The sequence below is a fragment of the Neovison vison genome, chromosome 8 (genome assembly GCF_020171115.1).
Source record: "Neovison vison isolate M4711 chromosome 8, ASM_NN_V1, whole genome shotgun sequence".
NCBI lineage: Eukaryota > Metazoa > Chordata > Mammalia > Carnivora > Mustelidae > Neogale > Neogale vison.
In genome coordinates, this window is record NC_058098.1 from 121,931,226 (window position 1) to 121,953,413 (window position 22,188).

A 22,188-nucleotide genomic window follows, 5' to 3' on the forward strand; every position below is an offset into this window, starting at 1 on the left:
ATAATTATCTTTCTCTGATTGACTTATTTCACTTAGCATAATACCCTCTAGTTCTATCCACATCATTGCAAATGGCAAGATTTCATTTTTGATGGCTGAGTAGTACTTCATTGTGTGTGTGTATATATATCTTTATGTATAGATGTATATATTTGTATATATACATATACATATGTAGTTATATATACACCACATCTTTATCCATTCATCTGTCAATGGACATCTGGGCTCTTTCTATAATTTGGCTATTGTGGACATTGCTGCAATAAACATTGGGGTACAGGCACCCCTTCGGATCACTACCTTTGTATTTTTGGTGTATACATATTTTAAAAAGAAAACTGTACTTTCTAGCTATGTTCACTGAGTAAACTTGGACATAATGACATTCCAGCAGCAATGAACCACCCCTATCACCTAGATCTTGGTTTCTAAATAAAATCCCCCAACAATCGGAACCTTGAAGAAATGACTAATTGTGTGGCTGAGAAAGGAAAAATATAAGATTCATTGGACTAGTTTGTTTCATAAAGCTAAAATGTGCTTTAAAATAATGGATGGGGGAAGAGGAGGCCATGTGAAGGGGACTTGCTGGCCAAATCCATAATTACTTGACCATCAAAATCAATAATGACATGAGTGGATTATAGTACTCTGATTAATAAGAGAATCCATAAATGCATTATATATTAAAAAGATAAAAATTTATCTTCTATTTTGAAAAGATAAAGACAGTGAGATGGAGAATAGAAATTTTTTTTTTTTAAATCGGGAAGTGCCAACTAACAATATTAGGAGGAATGAGAGATATTTGTAAATCACCATTCTACAATCACACTGGCAGTAATCAATTCAGGCAAGAATCATCAGTGATGGGAAAACCATGGAATATAAGAACAGTCACAGAGTATCACAGTATCTCCTTACAAATAACTTATAAATCACATGAAGGAAGGCACCTTTACAAGGCAGAAATGAGGCAAACACACTTGAACCAAATTACCAAATTTAATGTCACCCAAATAGGGCATTTACCAATATCACATGTATCTCCCAGTGGTATCAAGGACACAACATGACTTATTTTGTATTTCTGCACAAAGAGTTTAATCTGATCCCAGCAATAAAGAAATAACTTGGATAAATCCAAATTGAAATGCACATACACAAAAAGCCAGCCTAAAATTTTCAGTGACACAAAAGAACAAACCAACCAAAGGCTAAAGAACTGTTCTAGATTAAAAGAGGTGGAAAAGGCAGGACAAGTAAATGCAATCTGTGGTCTTCACGTGAATCTTGTAAGTAATGACAGAACACATCAACAAAATAATAAAGAAGTCAATTAACTTATCACATTAACATGTTTAAAGGAGTCAATCACATAATCATCTCAGAAAAAGTGCATAAAAAGTATTAGATAAAATCAATACCCAATCATGATTTTTTTAAAAATATTTTATTTATTTATTTGACAGAGAGAGATCACAAGTAGGCAGAGAGGCAGGCAGAGAGAGAGGAAGGGAAGCAGGCCCCCTGCTGAGCAGAGAGCCCGATGTGGGACTCGATTCCAGGACCCTGAGATCATGACCTGAGCCAAAGGCAGTGGCTTAACCCACTGAGCCACCCAGGCGCCCCTAATAAAATAGATCTTCTTAATCTCATAAAGAGTATCTACAGAAAAGCCGATAGCAGACATTTACACATACTGTCAAAACATTAAACACTTTCATTTTGAACTTGGGAATTAGCATCACTTCCATGAAAAGTTGTAGTGGAGGCAGCACAGAAAGGAAAAAAAAAGTTACATAGATAGAAAAGAGAGCAACAAAACTGTCATTCCTGTCAGGACCAACTATAGGGAAAATCCAAAAGAATATACAGATAACTTGTTGAAATTAATAAAAATTTAATCAGGTTCAAAATTAATACATAAAAAATCACTTCTGTATGCCAATAATAAACATTTGCAAAATAAAAATTTAAAAATCTACCTATCACACAACAAAATATCATATGCCTAAGAATAAATTAAACCAAATGAATACAAGACCTCGCCAAAGAAACTACAAAACTTTGAGGCGCAATAAAGAAGATTGATCTAAACGTGTTCTTGGTTTGGTAGGCTCAGTCATGTAAAGATGTTTGCTTTCTCCAACCTGATTCATGGAATGCAAAGCAATTTCAATCAAAAGCCCAACAAGGTTTTTTGGGGGGTAAAAAGTGACAGATAGTAAAATTTATATGGAAGTTTAAAGTCATTTCTAAGAAGAAAAACTACAAAGACCTGTTTCCCCAAATAACAGAACTTACTATAAAGCTGTAGAATTACGACAAGCTGCTATTGGCACAGGGATGGACAGATGGACAGATAAAGCCAAGTTCTGATACGGATACAAGCAAATCCAAGCTCCCTGTATAGAAACAGAGGGGGCTCCTCACAGCAGTAAGGAAACAATGAACTTCTCCATAAATGGCCCTGGGACAACTACATACTTTCATGGGAAGAAAACTGTAAAATTAGGTTCCTCTCTTCTACTAGTCACAAAAACCAACCCCAGATGTACTAAAGTTACCCAAATGAGAAAAGCAAATTTACAAATTTTTAGAAGGAAATAATAGGAAAAAATCGTCAGAACTGCAAGGAAGGAAAGGAGTTCCTAAATAAGACAAAAAGGGTACAAACCATGAAGGAAAAGATGAAAGGCTTTTAGTAAAATGTGAAATATTTATGGATCTGAAGTGAAACCAGAGCAGAAGATTAAAAACTTTAGAAACAGAGAGATTGAATACCAAGCAGACCAATGGCCATCCCTGTAGCCAGCAGCCTAGCACAGTGATTCCAGTGTCCCTCCTTTTTGTCCCTGCTTCCAACTCAGGGCCAGAGAAAGCCAAATATGTTTCCCAAACCAATCACATAAGATGCCTGGCTTCTCATCCTACTTCTGGCTTCCCCACGGCCACAGCTTCTAATCAGAACACACCCGAGGTCTTCCCTTTTTCACTATAAGCTTTCCCACTCCCCTGCCTGCCTTAAAGTCTCCTCCAGACTCGAGTGATGGTGGCCGACTCCCCTGCTTCAGCAACCTCTGAATCCTCTCCATTTGTTCTCATTTGGGTCGTCATCATTAACCTCCCCCAAATTCAGAATTTTGCTTATCTAAAGTCTCCATGAAGAGAAAAGAAAGACAAGTTTCAGAATATGTTTACTGTACCCATCGCCCTCAAAGAGCAAGTGCACAACCTGGATGAAAAACCAAAAAAAAATCAAGGGGTAGAAAGAAAAACCCATAGGAAAATAGGAAACATGCCTGAACAGGCACTTCACAGAAGAGGAATTTAAATGATCAAAAAAAGCTCAGCCTCATTTAGCAACCAGGAAAATACAATCAGCCTGTTCATTGAGCATGGCAGGCCTTATCATTCTCCCCACCAAGCACCCCCCACCCACCCAGCCTGGCACTCCACACCCCTGCACGTCATTCACTGACCTTTACACACCCCTCCCACCTCACCTCACCTCCCCCCCAATCAGAGAGGGTGCGTGGACCCCAGCCAGGCTTCTGGGGGCTTGAGAGCAAGTTCTCTCCCATTCTGGGCCCAGATGTCTCATTTGGAGACGGTGAAAAATCATCTTTATGGCTTTCCAAACAAAGAAGGATGAGCTAGGTAGGGGTCAGGAGAAGAGAGGCAGAGAAGAATGTGACAGAGGCAGACTCTTCCCTGAGTCATTAGCTCAGAAGGAACTCAGAGCTCTGACTCGGAGCCCACTCATTCAATCAGGGTCAGGAACACTAAAGAATGTGGGCCATCCTTTCCAGTTCATCATCCTGAGACCTGCCTTTTAGCGAAAACAACGCAAAGCCCATAAATAGTAGTGTCCTCTTTTTAAGGATGAGATGAAATCAAGGTCCAGGGAGCTAGAGCTTGCCCAAGGCCACACAGCATGGAGAACTAGAACCCAGTTCTTTGTAGCTCCCTGCACCTATGACTTTTTTCTGCACCACGGAGCTCTAGGCCATCAGCACTCCTCCCCTAGCCCCAGACATGCCTCTTGCCCCGCAGCCGTGGGCACTTGAACCTCAGCATTCCAGCCTGCCTGCTTCTAAACTGTGTTTTGTGCTCATGAAAAAGATCTACTCCTCTCTCAAGCTCTGTGCCCAACCAACATGGGACACCAGCAGGCTGACCTATCGCTTGCCCTCTGAGCAAAAGGCAGACTTACCTTGGCCCAGAAGCAGTAGCAGCCCCAGGAGGAAGATGCGTGGCTGCAGACCCATGCCAGGATCCTCCCTGTGTCCCAGCCTTGGATGGATCACTTGCGCAGATGGAGACTGCCACTCTTCCCCGTGTTTTATGCTCCTCTGTGGTCTGATAGCGTGCCTGTCATAAATTTTACTGTGTTCACCTTTGTAAGGGGACAGTGGCGGGCTGTAAATGATAAATATTAACATTTAGGCGGAAGATTTCTCAAAGTAGATAGGTCAAGGATGGGTAGCATGTCCTAGACAAAGGCACCAAAAGGGCTAGGACCCCACAGCTCCCCTTTGTATGGCATCCCAGGATCGTAGATGTCCAAAACTCTCCAGGGTTGGGGCTCTGGCCTGCTGGAAGGAGCCTGGGATTGGAAATACAGGGCTGGAATCCCAGATTGACAATAGCTTGAGTGAGTCCCTTAATGGGGTCTTTAGCTTCTCAGCTGTAAGCTAGGGAAATAAAAGCCATAAATGGAGTGAAAGTACTTTGTAACAACTGTAAACCATAAAGTCCCCTTGAATGTGACATCTCTTGGTGTGAAATGTGTTCCCCAGTGTCTGAGGAGCACAGCTGGGTTCCCTGGTCTGCATGATCCAGAGTTTTCTGGTCCCGCCTCCAAAGCCATGGGTGGCAGGAGTGTTGGACGGATGTGCATGTCACACATCCATTGTCTGCACGTGGAATGGAGAGATGCAAGCCAGAGAGGTGAGCCACTGGAACTCATCTGACAGTATTAGCATTTTGCTTCAGGCAATTGAATTTGAAATGCCAGGCAGGGTCTAAACCAGGCAGGCAGAGTTGGAATTTAGAGCCCGGGTGCCAAAATACCTCGGGAGTGAAATTCAAATATTTTCCACAAATATCAAGTAACATTTGCCTTTGGATAATATGGACAAATATATTTAAATCATCCTTGCATTTTGGCCACTGTTAATGGCAGCAAGGCCGAGAGTCAGACTTCTGAGCTCCAGCTAGGAGTCTGGAGCTGGTTTCTATTGTTCAACCTCGGGTCTCGATCTGCTGACATTTTTTCAGTATGTTTCAAATCACAGTTAGAGGTTGGTTGTGTTGAGTACAAAGTGAAATCTAAGTGGGCGGCCCTTCATTCCTGGCTCTGTGACATTAAGATGTTGCCCTCCTTTGTCATCTGCTCAATAAAATGTGACTTGTGGGTAACCACTGATTGGGCCATGCCAAAACCTCAGCCTCAGAGCTGCGCAGAGGGCTCAGATCACACCAGACGTGTGTGGGCACTGCCTCGATGGGCCTGGCTGGCTATGGCCTGGGTCCAGAGCCTGGAAGAGAGCAATACATGCAGAAAAGTAAGAGGGAGATATACTCACAGAGGGGCTTGCAAGGGCCATTCAGGCACGAAGCTCCTGAACCTAGGACACTTGTTATCTTCACCAACTGCTCACCAGCTCAACAAGAAACCCAAAGCTCAGAGCTACTGTCCCACTACTAAGGATGGCAGAAGTCCCTCAATGCCACCAGCAGCTTTGAGGAGTATCCCTGAACCTACATGGATTGAATGAAAGGTCAATGTTCCCCACTCAGCTTGGGCCAGTTAGAGGTAGGGTGGGACACATCATGGGAATTGGGCAGAATTAGGCTGTCTTGGGGCACCCAGGTGGCTCAGATGGTAAGGCATCTGCATTGGGCTCAGGTCATGATCCCAGGGTCCTGGGATCGAGCCCCACATCGGGCTGTCTGCTCTATGGGGAGCCTGCTTCTTTCACTGCCTGCTGATCCCACTATCTCTCTCTCTCTCTGTCAAATAAATAAAAAAGATCTTTAAAAAAAGAAGAGTAAAGAAAAATAGCTCGGCTTTACAATCAGTACATCTCCTTCCACCTTTTTTTTTTTTAAAGGTTTTATTTATTTGACAGACAGAGATCACAAGCAGTCAGAGAGGCAGGCAGAGAGAGAGAGAGAAGCAGGCTTCCTGCTGAGCAGAGAGCCCGATGCGGGACTCGATCCCAGGACCCTGAGATCATGACCTGAGCCGAAGGCAGAGGCTTAACCCACTGAGCCACCCAGGCGCCCTCCTTCCACCTCTTAATGCTTCTCTGCATAACCACCATGGCCCAGCTGTGTTGGCAAACACATCAACATTTAACCTCTTCTACATTTAGAAACATTGAGACGTGACTTAAAACACTTTCAGCCTTTGTGAGGCATTTGGTGTAGGCCAGACTTAGGTAAAAGAAATGTTGGAATCCTGTCAACACATCGAGTCCTCATCAGCTGTGAGGCAGAGAGGGAATAATGTGGCTTGGGCATCCTTACCAGGCGCTGTGGGTACACTTCACCTGCATCAGCTTAATAAGCTAGAGTATCTGTGTGATCTATTAGCAGCAGTACTCATCATAAGCACAGGCCCATGGATTTAAATCTTCCAGCCTGCCTCCTTTAGGAGGCATCTTGATGACTGAGCGAGCGGGGCACTTGCTGTTGTTCAGAAATCCACAAGGGGGTGCTAGACTAAGCCTCAGCCACAGGGCCCATGGGGATTAAAGTGGCCCTGGCTGCTGAAGCATTCCTCTTTCAACCTGGGTATAACCTATTATTATCCCATGATTTTAATTTGGTGGACTGATCAGCCCATTTAAAAAAATTAAACAGAACATGAAATATCTAAGGGCATTGTCTATAGTAAGGGTAATTGATGTTTTGGGGAAACTTGTACTCATAGGTGGTGATAGGAAATGTGTTTCTTAATATGGGTCAGTAAAAAAGAAATTGAATATCACTCCCTCAGACAGCGGTAGATCAGTTCCACAAAGAAATCCCCAGGCTTCAAGAAAAAGAAAACAGTTTTGTTCTTCTCTCTGATTAAAGATGCAACTACGCCAAATTCCCTGTGCTGGCAGCTAAGAACAGTGCCTGTGAGTGACACTGTGACTTGGGAAGAAAGCACAGGTCAAACTTTTTAGCAGTTGTGAGAAGATACTAAGTGAAACTGTTCTTTTTTCAATAAGGAAACCTAGACCCTAATTCCAGGGTGAGCTCTGCCGATGTGACGGAAGTATGTGTCAGCAGCCTATCATCTAGGAAGGCACCGGTTCCCATTGGTGCCTGTTTTACGGAAGACCTGCAGGTTGAAGGGGAAGGTACACATCAGAATTTTGGGAGGGGTGGGACAACCTGTCTCGAATAATCCGCACTGGTCCAGTAATGCCCTGAGAATTGTCTGCCCAAAATGATGGCTTTTCTGATGTACCTACTTGCCTTCACCATGATAGCCTGTATCACTCACACCTTCTCTGTGGAAAGAGTCCTATATCCCTGGTGGGCTTCCTGAAGGAGAAGCTGGGCCTTTTCCTTCTTGCCATTTGGGCACTTCCAGAACTCTTCCTACTAGAGCATCTAGCTCAATGCCCTATGCATAAGAGGCCCTCACCAAATCTTCATTCGTTGGGTGAGTAGTCTTCAGAGGTAAGAAGACAACTAGTTTGACCAAGCCTGTGTTCTCCAAGACCCTTCCCAGTCACAGAAGTTCAAGGTGCCTTGGTTTAGGAATCTCTAAACACAAACGTCATCCAGAAGCCAGTATTCGTGTGTTTACACAACACAAGGCTTATGTGTACACACACATGTAAAACAGTGTCCCGTGCAAGTAACTGAGCTTATTTAGCTTCCTTTGGGCAGAGACTTTGCTTATAATCAAACAAGAAGTTTAATTAAGGAGTAAAAATAACAGACAAAATTGAGAAGGGACTAGTAACATACGTCTACCAAAAAATACCATTTTCAAAATCCCAGCCTTATTAATAAAAAGAGAAAGAACAATAGGGCAAATCTCAGGAGAACATACAGTCCATGAGACCTGGCCTTCGTGTTCTTTGCTATATCCCAGGAACTAGTACCATGTCTGAGGTAGCAGACATTCACTAGATGTTGGATGAATAAATAAATGAAGAGCAGAATAAAAGGGAAGACACTGGGGCACCTGGGTGGCTCAGTGGGTTAAGCCTCTGCCTTCAGTTCGGGTCATGATCTTGGGGTTCTGGGATCAAGTCCCGCATCGGGCTCCCTGCTCTGCGGGGAGCCTGCTTCCTCCTCTCTCTCTCTCTCTCTGCTTGCCTCTCTGCCCACTTGTGATCTCCCTCTATCAAATAAATAAAATCTTTAAAAAAATAAATAAATAAAAGGGAAGACACCAAGACTCCTATAAAAAGATCAGCTCAATGGAACAGAATAGAAAAGATGAAAGGGGTAAACATCATGGCTTAGTATAGAAAACTGAGGAAAAAGAGAGGCCTGTGGCCCCAACCCCATGAAGTGTGATGGGAAAACAACAGAGAAGCAATATGGAGGCTCCCAGGTCATGGCTCCCCCCCAAGGTCACATGGTTATTCTCCTGCACAGTGGTTCTCTGGCTACAGATTGGAATCACCTGGGAAGATTTTAAGACTAATACCCCTGCCTGTGCTTCCCCTACAGACATTCTGAATTAATTGGTCTAGGGTAGGACTTGGTCATGGGTCACTTTTAAAATTCCCTGATCCCAATGTGTAGCTAGGGCTGAGGTCTCAGACTCAGTGGAGCCAGGGCTGCCTGGTGCCCAGCACTGACGGATGGAGAGGGTTCCATCTCTCCTGCTGCAGACAAGCCAGAGGTCCACATGACAATGTCTCAAAAGTCTACTGAGAGCTAACAAAGTCGGACTGACTGGTGCCTGTCTAGAGAGAGGCCCCATAGAAATATGGGGGGAGGGGAGTGCTGGGACTTATGTCTCAGAGGTCGGGGAGTAAATGGGGAAATGACCAGGCTCTGAGGCCTGGAGAGGCTCAGTCCCCAAGCACCAGGATATGTGGGTCCAAGTCCCAGATCAACAATATGACCCATTATTATCTATAGCCATTTCCTCTTCCTCATGTGTTAGTTTCCTGATCTGGGAGGTTGACACAGAAATTCCATTCACTGATGTGTAGTGTGAAGAACAGGGCCATGGAGCGTGGAGAAAGGGTAGGAGGAGCTGTCTCCCACAAGCATACAGGGTACTCCACTTCTTGCATCAGCCATTACTATTGAAATGGTACTGCCCTGGCTGACCACCATTCACAGCTTGAGCCCTGACATCCTCTAAGTCACACGGTTATACTGCATTGCTCCCTCTCTCTCCTATCCCTTCTGCCATCTTCAGACTCAGCCCCCCAGTGCTTCCCAATCTTTATGTCTCCCAACACATGGATGATGGTGATGTTCACGCAGCACACAGGGTGAGCAGACAGGGCAATTCGTGGCCTGAGATAATCAGCTGGGAGTCTGGGATAGCCCCAAGCCCTGCTCCTGGTGGGCCCCTAGAGGGATCAATGTCTTTGCCCATCTCTACCCCTTAGTGCACTTATCTCTAAGTGAAGACTTAAATAGCATTTGGTGAGCACCTACTAGGTGCTTGCTACTTGAACTCATAACGTTATCTTATTTAATACTAGCCACATTCTTCAGGGGGTCAAAAGTCTCAGCTAAGTTCACACTCAACTAGTAGTTTGTAAAAAGGAGTTTCTGATCCAAGTCTTCTCCCTCTATACCCTCTATACCTGTTAGTTTCTCTCTGCATGTCTGAGAGATGCTCCTGGCGAAATGGCCTTAGGAGTCCCTTCCGGAGAGAAACCCAGGTAAGGCTCTGCATTCTGCATTGGTGGAGGGCAGCCTATGACTCATGCACTCAGTTGGGCAGGGGAGTCTAATGGTGTGACTATTCCCTCCTGGGAGAGAAGTATGAATGGACCACTCAGCCAGACCACTACCCAGCCAGGGCCTGCACTAACCTGCAGAGGAAATGTGGTTTCTCTTGGTGGAGGCACCAGAGGCATTGTCCTCCTTGGTCCCACCTCAAGAAGACCAGAGAACCAAACAGGGATGTTCTGCTCCATCCCAGCTGGTGAATCTCAGGCCTGCTGTGACCTCCTCTCCCTTCGTGGGAAGAATCCCACCCAGAGGCAGGAAAACAATAGGGATGAGGTCAGAACTAGTCAGTGGGCACCTCGACCTTAACAGCCACACCGTCAGTCCTCTCCCACCCCCATCGCACAGAAGAGCAAACTGAGACAAAGAAAGAGGCAGGGCCAGTCTGTGACGGAGCCTGAGATAGTTCTGGATTTCCTGATTCATTCCCACTCATCATGTAGCACTGAATCACCCTGACTTTTAGCAATGGAATTTTTAGTTCAGTTTCACAGGTAAGAGACTAAAAACCCAGAGAGGATTAGTAACTTGCCCAAGGTTGCTCAGCTGCTGAGGGAAGTCTGCCCTCCCCATCATAGCCCAGCAGTGGCTAAGTTCAAGCCAGAGGAACTCAGCACAGACCTTACCCTAGCAGATACCACATAAAGCCCAGGGTCTGCATCTCCATTCTGGGAAGGAAGGTTCCATGGAGATGGGCTGGCCATCATGGCTTAGACACCGGCATGCAGGAGAAGCTCTTCCCTGGATCTTCTAGAGCTAAGACCCCATGTGTCAGAGCTGGTGGAGTCCTCTCGGGATCCAGGAGGATCCCAAGGATCCCAAGGAACTTCTGCTATGGTTAATCTTTCCCTTACTCAATTCCCTTTGTATCCCATCCATAAGAGCCGTGACCACTTCTCCAAATCCAAAGAGAACAACTAAAGTCTCCCAGAATTCCCAGGAATCTCACATGTTTCAGACCCTGCTGGGAGGCTCCTGGCTCCTGCAGCCCCATCCACCATGCAGTGACCCCACATGCCTCTCTGGCCTGTGTTCAGAGCAGAGTACCTGCTTGGGAAGACTTCTCCTGGACTGAGGGTCCAGAGAAGGAAGACAGCCTCTCTACCACCTGCCAGGGCAACTTACCAGCTGGGGATGTCCCTCCAACCACACTGCCACTCCAGAATGGCGCCCTCTGGGCCTTTGGCTGTGGGCAGGGGACTGCTGAGGCATGGCGTCACCTGCTTGCTACCACGCTGGGCTTTCAGCCCTGACACCCACGCTGCACCTGGTGTTAATAGGTTCAGTAATGATGGTGATGCACAGTGTGCCTGCTGTGCCAGCTCCCTGGACAGGCCCACTGTTTACCTCTGATGGCACCACCTGGGGAGAGGACCTTAGTAAGGGAGAAAGGAAGACTGGCCTTCCCTCCCAGGACCCTCTTGCAGCTGAGCTGGCTGGGCTGGGCTGGGTTCAAGGTGGAATCTCTACAGCGCTCGAGCTGTCAGGACAGCCAGGCTGGTTCAGTAGGTTCTGTTTCCCAGCTCCTCCATCCTGAGGGAATACCTTTGTGCCTCTGCCTCTGGGCACTGCTGGCTGAGGCAGGCCAGCCTTTTGTTCCAAGGGTTCCTTCTTGGGTTCAGGAAGGGCCTTCGAGGGTTAGCACCCAAAAGAGAAAACATGAGGAAAAGGAATTTTCACATTCCATAGGTTTTATAATCCACAGAAATATTTAGAAACTTGCCCCAGGTCACACAGAGAGCAGCCAGCAAGCCAGATTTTTAATACCAGTGTTTCTGTTCCAAAGGCCAGTTTGCTTAATCTGAGATGCTTCTTCACCTTTGTTCATTTCAGTTTGTTCCTCCATTGACCTGAGAGGCCTCCTAGGGGCACGTATGACCAGGAACATGCAGCAATGTGGGCCTTGATCGCAGGCTTTCCCATGGGTAGCTGGAATCTTGGCTTGGTCTCTGTGGGAATCCCAGATGGCTCTTTCTACCTCCCATTCCCTCTCTTTTGCTTCTGGGAGCTTCCTTAAGCCAAGTTTCCAAGTATTCCTCTCTGTTGACGTTGAGAGCCATGTTTCCCGAACCTGAATGAGGTTCCACACTCTTGAAATTTAACACCTCTTCCAGGACCAATCCCTGGAGGCTGGTCACCCCAAGCCTTCACCCATCCCATCCCTGAGGTGACCCTTCAAACGCCTTCCACTGTCTGGTCTCCATCCCCTCTTCAGTGTGGCTTCTCTTCCCACTGCTTTGCCAGAAATGTTCTCCAGTCAACAGTTTGTTCAATCCCATGGATAGCAAGGTCCTCAGATTTCATTTTACTTGACATCTCAGAGACATTTGACAGCTGACCTCTGCCCCTGTTCTCAGAAAACTTCCCTTGATCTCTTGGTGTCTGGTTTCCTGGTTTCTTCTTTCCAGCTGTGCCTTCTCAGCTTCCTTTGCCAGCCTCTGCTCTGCTGCTGGAGCTCCTCAGAACTCTGTCCTGGATCCTCCTCTCTCCATCTCTCAAGGTGATCTCACACACATACACCCCCATGGCTTCATTTGAAATCTATGTGCCCATAATTCCTACATTTCAATTTCCAGCCATCCGTCTTTCCTAACCTTCAAACCCTGCAAACTCATTCACTGACTCAACATCTTCACTTTGCTGTTTCATATACACCTCAAACTCGAGGAGCTGAGAGCAGAATGTATGATTCTTCTCTGCCCATCTACACTCCTACAGGAAAGGACAACAGTGGTCATAGACAGACCCTTGAACAATCCTTAAAAACTCCCTCTCTTCAGCCCCAACAGATCATTTGTTGCTGAGTCCTGTCAATTCTATATCCTAAACCACCTCGTGAGCCCATTCACCACTCTCCACCTTCACTGCCCCATCCTGGGCCCATCTCTGCCTCCCAAGTTGCTACAAGAGCTGTTCCCAAGTCTACTCTTTTTTCCCCACACAGCAGCCTGATGATCTTTTCAAAGTGCGAGCCCAATTGTCACAACCTTGCATAAATCCCTTTAATAGCATCCCACAGCCCTTAGGACAAATTCCAACCATCTTGGAATGTTTTAGAAGGCCCTGATTTCCTCCTCCTCTCTAGCCTCAAGCCCCACTCCCTGCTTTCTCTCTGACTCCAGACCCACTGGGCTCCTTTCACCTCTTTAAACATGGCATCTTTTGCCACCTCAAAGCCTTAACTCAGGCTGGTCCCTCTGCCTGGAAGTCAGTTCACGTCAATGTCCTCCCCATCTCTTGGCCTCACTGATTCCCCTTTCAGGCTCAGTGTGAATATTTCTTCCCAAAAGTCTTTTTCAAGTCTAGTCCATGTAAGGTCCTGTCTCATGCTCCGCTGGCCTCCTGTGCTGCTCCTCCAACTCTGAACAAGCAATTACAAGTGTGCTGAGTCTATCCTGTCTGACCATGAGCTCCCTGGGAGGGCAAGGACCAAATGGTTTCCTGCGTTGTCCCTAGCCCTTAGCACAGGACCTGACAGCAGCAGGCACTCAACAGTTGCTGCATGCATGAATATGCCCAGTCCCACTCCAGTCACTTCACTGCGGCCCCCAGGGAACAGAATCAAGTCCTACCTCACAGTAGATGAACTGCTCCTGCCCTCTCTGTAGCTCCATCATACCACTGACTTCATCTTGTCCAGTATCCAAAAAGGGGCCAGTGGGAGCTGTCTCTTTTGCTAGAAAGTGATGACCCATGCTTCATTTTCTTTGTTACACGTACATGGTCCCTAACATAGTGGCTTTGCACACAGTAGGAAACTGTCCCAAGAGATCAACGCATTGCTATAAAGGAAGGGGGCCCTGCTTGGCCTCTGCCTGGCCCAGATATCCTTCTATGCCCCCCAGAGCTAAGAAATCTCTTAAAATAGTCCTCCTAAAAAACAAAACAAAACAAAAACAGGAAAACCTGAACATTTCCCTAGTCTTGTAAATTACAGATAGCAAACCAATCAAGGACTGCCAAATGTACTTGAAGGTCAATTAGAGTCCCCCTGTTTCCAAACGTCCCCTCCCACACATCAGTAAAATGCTTGCTTGCCAATCAGAGACTGTCTGTATTTCCTCTTTTTTTCTCCTTTCAGACACCTTTGAACCCCTGCTGAAATGTAAGTGGTTGCAGATGGTTTCCTTGTGGCTGTGAGTTTATAAATAAACAGCCATGGCTAATTTTGTCTCTGGTCTTGTTGGATTTGGGGGTGTAATCTTGGTGCTGTGGCTCACATGCAGCCTGACCTGCTTGTTGCTGTGGACCTTGGCTCTTGTCCAGGTATGGTGCCCACCAAGGTCTCTCTGGCCTCACTGTGCCGGTGGAACACCATCCACATCAGCGAGTAAGTCTCCACTGCACTTCAACTCTGTCCACTCTCTTTATGCTGAGTTCCTTGGTTATTTCATGAACTTGCCAAATCCTGGGCATACATGTTTAATTAATGTTTCCTTCGAGGTTTGTGTCCTTGGTGATTTGCTTCCACCTGTCCCTTTGTTTGTCCTGTGTCCTTAAGTGATGCTTTGTCACAGGGACAAATCACATGGTGGCATACAAACATCATTCTTATAAACTGGCTGTTGAAGCTGACCTCATACGCTCCAGAGTTGGCAGTTCTCCCCAGACGAGCACCCTCTGAGGACAAACTTGGCTGTGGGTCGCCAATAAAACCAGATGAGACTGTCCTCTCATCCTGGCCATTTGTTCTGAGAGTCTGGTTTTGATTCAGAAGGGACATTCTCTCTTTCTCTCTCTCTGATATCTTGCACCTGCTGGGGACTCAGGTTGTTGGTGTTCAGAGGTGGCTAGCCATTAGGTCAGGCCCCAAGACACAGGGTTGTATGAAGAGTTTCAGCTGACTAACTTTCAACTGACAGTGACCAAGAGCACCCCCCCACCCCTGATCATGCCCTCTCTTCCACTTCCACGTGGATCTAACCTCAATCCCTCTAACCCTCCACCTCTCTCTTTCCCTTGCCTGGATCCCTTGCTTTTCCTTAACAAGCCCTCCCCCGACCCCCGACACTCCAGAACATCAGATTCCTTTAAAAAAATACCCTGATTGAGAATCACAGATGCCTTTAACCATAGAGTTTAAACCCTGGTCTCAGCAGAACTAAGAGCTATTATCTGAGATTTTCCCAAACCTTGATTAAGATAGATACCTCTTTACTGATGAATTCAGAATCTCCCAGGGGCCTATAATCCAACCTCTGCCAACTAACTGGCATGTTAGTAGGAAGACCAAATGCTAGATTATCAATGAGAAAAGCTGGATAGACCAATCCTTAAGGGATCCCACATGCATATAAAACCAGCAGCGTTCAGGAGGACCCAGAAAACAGGTCCGAGTTTATTAAAAGTGACTTCTGGGACTTCTCTGTAAAAACTGATTGGAGTCAAGAGCATGAGAAGACAAGCCACAGACAGGGAGAAAATATTTACAAAAGACATCTCTGCTAGAGGACCCTTATCCAAAATATACAAAGAACCCTTAAAACTCAGCAGTAAGTAAATGAACAACCTGATTTAAAAATGGGCAAAGAGGGGCGCCTGGGTGGCTCAGTGGGTTAAAGCCTCTGCCTTCGACTCAGGTCATGATCTCAGGGTCCTGGGATGGAACCCCACATCGGGTTCTCTGCTCAGTGGGGAGCCTGCTTCCACCTCTCTCTCTCTCTGCCTGCCTCTCTGCTTACTTGTGATCACTCTCTGTCAAATAAATAAATAAAATCTTTAAAAAAAAATGGGCAAAGAACTGAACAGTTACCACACCAAAGAAACACAAATAATGGCAAAGAAGCAGATGAAAAGATGCTCACCATCATGTTATTAGGGAAATGAAAACAATAGTAAGACATCACAACACACATATTAGAACGGCCAAAATCCAAGATACTGACAACACTAAATGCTGGACAGGATGTGAAGCCCAGGAACTCTTAGTCATTGCTGGTGGGAACGCAACATGGCCCAGCCACTTTGGAAGACAGTTTCTTACAAAACTAAACATGTTCTTACCATTCATTCCTGCAATCACCCTCCTTAGTATTTACGTAAAAGAGATGAAAACTTATATCCACACAATAACCTGCACATGGATGTTTACAGCAGCTTTATTCATAATTACCCAAATTTGGAAGCAACCAAGATGTCCCTCTGTAGGTGAATGGAGATCTAAATCGTGGTCCATCCAGACAATGGAATATTATTTCGCACTAAAAATAAAGAAGCTGTGAAAAGACACAGAGGAAACTTAAATGGGTATTACTAAGTGAAAGAAGCCTATCTGAAAAGGCCATGCACTGTATGATTCCAGCTTTATGACATTCTGGAAATGATGGGCAGTAAAAAAAATAAATTAAAAAAAAAATCAGTGGTTGCCAGGGGGAAGGGGAAGGGAGGGACGAATAGGCAGAGCACAGGTGTTTAGGGTACTGCTACTATAATGGTGAGTACATGTCATTATCCATCTGTCAAAACCCACAGAATGTACACCAAGAGTGAATCCTAATGAAAGCTGTGGGTGTGGGGGTGATCATGATGTGTCAGTGCAGGTTTGTGGACTGGAACACATGTGTCATTCTGGTGGGGGGTGTTGATGGTGTGGGAGGCTGTACACGAGGGAGTTATGGAGGGGATGGAAACTCTCTGTATTTTCTTCTCAATTTTGCTGTAAACCCAAAAACACTCTAAAAGATAAAGTTTATTAAAAAATAACATAAAAATGATTGGAACTTGATTCAGTCTTGTAAGCAGAGAAAAGATGACTCAAGAGGAGATTTTGGAGACAGGAAATGACCTTCCAACAAGGTTCAACAGTCTGTTTCAGAGCTGATGCAAAAGCAAGCCTCTCATCTCGTTTTTTAAACAGGTTAAACCTGAAATCAGAGCTCTGGTGTGCAAGCAGAAAGCAGAATGGGGGGAGTGCACCACTGTCTAAATTAAAACATCCAGCTGAATACTTGGAAAGGACTTCAGAACAGAAACAACATAAAACATACCAAAAAAAAAAAAATGCACGATTTTGCAGATAAAACAATTAGGTGGTCTTAATTCCTTTTTTTTTTTTTAAGATTTTATTTATTTATTTATTTGACAGAGAGAAATCACAAGTAGATGGAGAGGCAGGTAGAGAGAGAGAGAGGGAAGCAGGCTCCCTGCTTAGCAGAGAGCCTGATTCGGGACTCGATCCCAGGACTCTGAGATCATGACCCGAGCCGAAGGCAGCGGCTTAACCCACTGAGCCACCCAGGTGCCCCAGGTGGTCTTAATTTTTTTTTTAAAGATTTTTATATATTTATTTGTTTGATAGACAGAGAGAGATCACAAGTAGGCAGAAGGCAGGCAGAGAAGGGAGGGAAGCAGAGAAGGGAGGGAAGCAGGCTCCCCGCTGAGCAGAGAGCCCGACTCGGGGCTGGATCCCAGGACCCTGAGATCATGACCTGAGCTGAAGGCAGAGGCTTAAACCACTGAGCCACCCAGGTGCCCCTGGTCTTAATTTTAATTGACACCCCACCACCACCAGTGATCAAGACGGCTGTAAATATTGTAAACAGCAGGGACACTGGTTTAAAAAAAAAAAAAAAAGACTGATCTTATCTACACAGTGTTGTTAGGGGAAATCCTCTTCCTGGTATTAATTCAGTTGCCTGGATTCAGATGTCCTCCCAGGTGAGAGCTTTCTGCCCTAAATTCCTTGTAGTTTGGCTCAGACCTGGAACAGGTCTGGAGGCAGACTTGGAACTGCAGCCTCTTATTGGAAGCCCTTGAGCCAACTGTTGCCGAAATTGTGGCTGAGACAGGCGCCCCTGCTCTGGAACTGGACCTCACTAGCCCTGCCTGCCCTCTGCCCACTGTCTTCTGGGCTCTATACACTGTCACTTGGGGCCAACCTCCTGCGCCTCCCTAGCTGCCCTGTTTGGCCCTGGGGCACCAAACCGCTTTGCCCCTGAGTTCTCAGGCATCCTCTAGTTGGCTGAAGGTCAGTATGGAATTAGGGTGGTGAGAAAGGACATTAGAATTGAAAGAGACCAGGGCGCCTGGGTGGCTCAGTGGGTTAAGCCGCTGCCTTCGGCTCAGGTCATGATCTCGGGGTCCTGGGATCGAGTCCCGCGTCGGGCTCTCTGCTCAGCGGGGAGCCTGCTTCCTCCTCTCTCTCTCTGCCTGCCTCTCTGCCTGCCTCTCTGCCTGCTTGTGGTCTCTCTCTGTCAAATAAATAAATAAAATCTTTAAAAAAAAAAAAAAAAAAAAAAAAAGAATTGAAAGAGACCAGAAAGGATCCAGTGCTCCTGATACAGACCAGGAGTACTGGAGTCATCTGGGAGCTTGTTTGAAAGGCAGAATCTCAGGCTTGCCCAGACCGTCTGAATCAGTTTTGTAGGCACAGTGGAGTTTGAGAAGCCCTGGTCTGGAACAACCTGTGTTACATACTCAGAATTTAAAAAAAAAAAGACAGATGGAAGAGCCCGGTCCCAGACCAAAGGAATCAGAAGCTGTAGGAGTGGGACCCAGGCGTGTTTGTGTTGTTAGGGTTTATCTTTTGTTTGTTTGTTTCATTGAGAGTTCCCCCGGTGATTCAGAATAGCAGCCAGGGTTGAGAACCATACTGGCATCCTACCCCTTTGTCTTAGAGAAGGGGAAACAGACACTTCGAGGAGGGAAGTGGGCTTGTCCTCGGAGAACACATCTGCAGTCAGACCCAGGGCTCCTAACCCAGGGCTCCTGAGGGCTCAGCCTTTCCCTGCCCTCCGGCTTATCTCTTTTCATCACCAAGCAAGCCCCTCTTGAGTACTGACACCTGCCAACAGGGATCCTGCTGCATTCCCGTCTTTTAAACAACGTATCCCTTGTTAAAATACTGGAGATGTTTAAATGGCCCCTCAGTAGGGGTTGAATGAGCAGTGGGACATCCACACAATAGAATATTGGAAAGAAAGGGCTGAGCCACATCTACCAACAAAGCTTTTCAGGGTATAATGTTGAGGGAAGAAATGAAGAAGAAGCCAAAAGCTATGCACAGTAAGAGATCTTTCTTGTAAAAAAGAATAACAAAAACCCAACATAAAAATAGTATGTTTTTCCTATGGAAAACTACATGTGTGTATGTATGAGAGTGTGTCTGTGTGTTAAATATAGAGAAAAAAGCCTATAAGGTTATTTTAAAAGTCATACCATGTGATCACAGTAGTGATACTTGAGTCGTGGTGGTCCCAGGGGTCTTTATCAGTACAGTTTTATTTACCTTTTTAACATGAATAACTTATTCCAATATTACTTGTGTAACTAGAAAGTGTTCTTAAGGGGGAAAGAGAACCACTGGCACCTTCTAGGAGATATATTGGCCTAGACACCCAAATTCTGCTATTTATACCATGAGTCAACTGCCTTCGGGGAATGGCAATTTTCTCACCTCATCTGTAAAATGGGACCATCTTGCCCCAGGGTTGGTAGAACACTTTACGAGGGGACACAAGGCAGGAGCAGTTGGTTAGGTCGTTCGTGTTAGGTTAAGGTCTTCTTCATGGCTTCCATCCATGCCTTCTCCCTCCCCAGCCTCCGCTTGCACCTCTCATGCTTTGGGCTCTCTGTACTCTCCTTACCTCCTGCCTCCACTTTTTGACACATCCTTGCCTTTTATGATGTTCATGAAATAGGAGGGTACTGGTGACCCTTCCTTTTGTCTTACCCAGTGGCCAAGAACAACTCAGCAGAATCCAAGCATGCCACTTCCTAGCCTGGGGCACTGGACTACCTCTGCTATTGGAGAAAGAGTCTGGAATCAATCGGGCCACTCTCAGCCCACACCCCACCTCCAGGTCCTCCAGAGACTGATGGGACATGTCGCCAGGCTTCCCCAATGGGAAATTATCTCTGTGTTGGGCATCACCCCAACTCCCAGAGCTTCAGAGTGAGCGGGAGTGACTGAGAGAAGGGAGTGCTGGCTTGGAAGGATGGAGCTTCCAAAGTATTGGAAAACCTCACCTCTCCTGTTGTCTCCTTTACTGTCAACGTGACTTTCCCACACTACCGAAACCAGATGTGGGGCAGGGGCAATTCCATGACACCGTCTAGAGGTCCCACAATCCAACTCAGATCCCACACTCTCTGCCTGGAGATGGCATCAGATTCCACACGTTAAGGTCTCCGTCCTACAGGACTGCCTCCTTACATGTAGAAGACCCACTTCATGTGCCAGAAAGTACAGAGTGTCACCTGCGTTTCCGACCCCATCAACTCTAGATTACAGGTTCCAACAACTCCTTCGCTGGGTTCAATTAATTTTCTAGAGTGGCTCAAGGACTCAGAGAAACATTTTACCTATTAGATTACCAGTTATAAAAAGATAGAACTCAGGGACAGCCAGAAGGAAAAGATGTGAAGGGCAAGGTTTGGGGAAAGGGTATGGAGCTTCTGTGCTCTCTCTGGACGCACCACTTTCCCCAAATTTCCAGGTGTTCACCAACCTGGAAGCTCACCACACCCCATCCTTTTGGCTTTTTTCTGGAGGCTTCGTGATACCAGCAAGGTTGATGAAATCATTGGTCATTGGTGATGGAACAGTCTCCAGCCCTGCTCCTCTCCCAGCAGGTGGGGAGGGCAGGGAGGGAGAGGTCCACCCTTCTGATCACGTGGTTGGTTCCCCAGGCGGCCAGCCCCAGCCAGAGGTGACCTAGGGGACTTTTCAAACATCCCTCATTAACATAACAAAAGATAACAAGTCTGGCTCTCAACACTTAGGAAATTCCAAGCGGTTTAGGAGCCCTATATCAGACACAGAGCTGAGGTGAATGCTAACTCTGTATTTTTTTTTTAATTTGGTAAGAATTTAAACATAGCAAACCCTTGTTTTTATTCCATAATTTCCTGGTGGTAAAACAAAGATATATGTCTGAAATAGGCAATATCCTCGGATTATAATTCACACGAATGAACCTGAAGCACACTAATTTTATAAACACTGCATCCTGGTTTCAAATATTCAAATAGATTCCACTTACCATTACTTCTGGTTCTTCTTCATGTTCTTGAGTCATCAAAATGCAAGGCTTTTGACAATTTAAAAGTTAATTGTTTTGTTGTAGACATATTGACCGTCACTTTTGGTCTATAATTGCAAAAGATTTTCACATTTAGGTTTATAAATATCAAAATAAATGACCAATAGGTGTATTTTTAAATTTCTAATCAGGTATTTTTCTTTTTCTTATAACCAATTCTCAATTAACTTTTTATATACATCTGTGTTAGTTAAGGTTTGATTCTTTCTGTATAAAATATATAAATTATGTAAAATAAAATTTTATATGCATATATAAATTATATATAGTTTATATCTACATAGTTATAAGATATAAATCTATACACTTATATGTATAAGAAATCCTATATCATATATGCATGCATACATGCATAAGAGAGAGATAGAAATTTATTTTAAGAAATGTGTTTACGCAACTGTAGGACCTGGTTTGGCGAGTCTAAAATTTGTAGGACTGGCTATCAGGGAAGGCAGTCTGGAAAGGCTAGTCCGGCAGAATCTGAGAGTGTGGTGATTTCTTGCCATAGAAACTTCAGTTTTGCTTTTAAACCCATTCAACTAATTTGAAGTGGCCAACCAGATTACTGAAGATAATCTCTTATTTAAAGTCAAATAATGGTGGATGTTAACTGCATCTACAAAACACCTTCACAGCAATACACAGATTAATGTTTGATTGAATAACTCTATGGTGAAACTGACACATAAAATTAATCATCACACTTGTCTTCGGCATTGGTCCTCTTAAAAATCTTATTAGGTAAATTTCGATGCATGAGCAACAAATAGTACGTTGACACATTATAATACAGATTCATGTCACAAAATACTTTGTGATAAAATCCTTACTGTTGAATAACTAACCGGATGAGAGTGTCATAGATCTCTTTCATTTTTAGAAATATGTTGATCACTCATTATTTCTTGATTTTGTAACTCTGTATTTCTTATGAATCACAGTATCAAACAGGGTTTGGTGGAGCAAGGATGGGTGTGGGGAGCAGATCGGACCCTGCAGAAGAGGGCCACGAAGGGGAAGGGATGAGGCCAGGACAGGTGGAGCCAGAGAGATGGGGGTGGGTGGGGTGGGGAGGATGCAGTGGGGGGACCATAGATAAAAGAGCCCAAAGAGCTGTGTAGTTGGGGCCGGATCTTCAGAGCTAAAAGGGCACACAGCTGTGAAACATCAGGCTGGCCTTCCTTGCACCCCCTCCCTT

The 22,188-nt window shown here is 45.3% G+C and overlaps 1 protein-coding gene across 1 annotated transcript in view; it reads right to left on the bottom strand.

The window, feature by feature from the left end:
• Window positions 1–4,451, bottom strand: part of PLB1 (phospholipase B1) — a 120,827-nt gene extending 116,376 nt beyond the window's left edge. Inside the window, exon 1 of the mRNA XM_044261845.1 lies at window positions 4,223–4,451. Coding sequence (XP_044117780.1) covers window positions 4,223–4,451 — 229 coding nt within the window. The remainder of the gene's footprint in view (window positions 1–4,222) is intronic.
• Window positions 4,452–22,188: the final 17,737 nt, after the last annotated feature.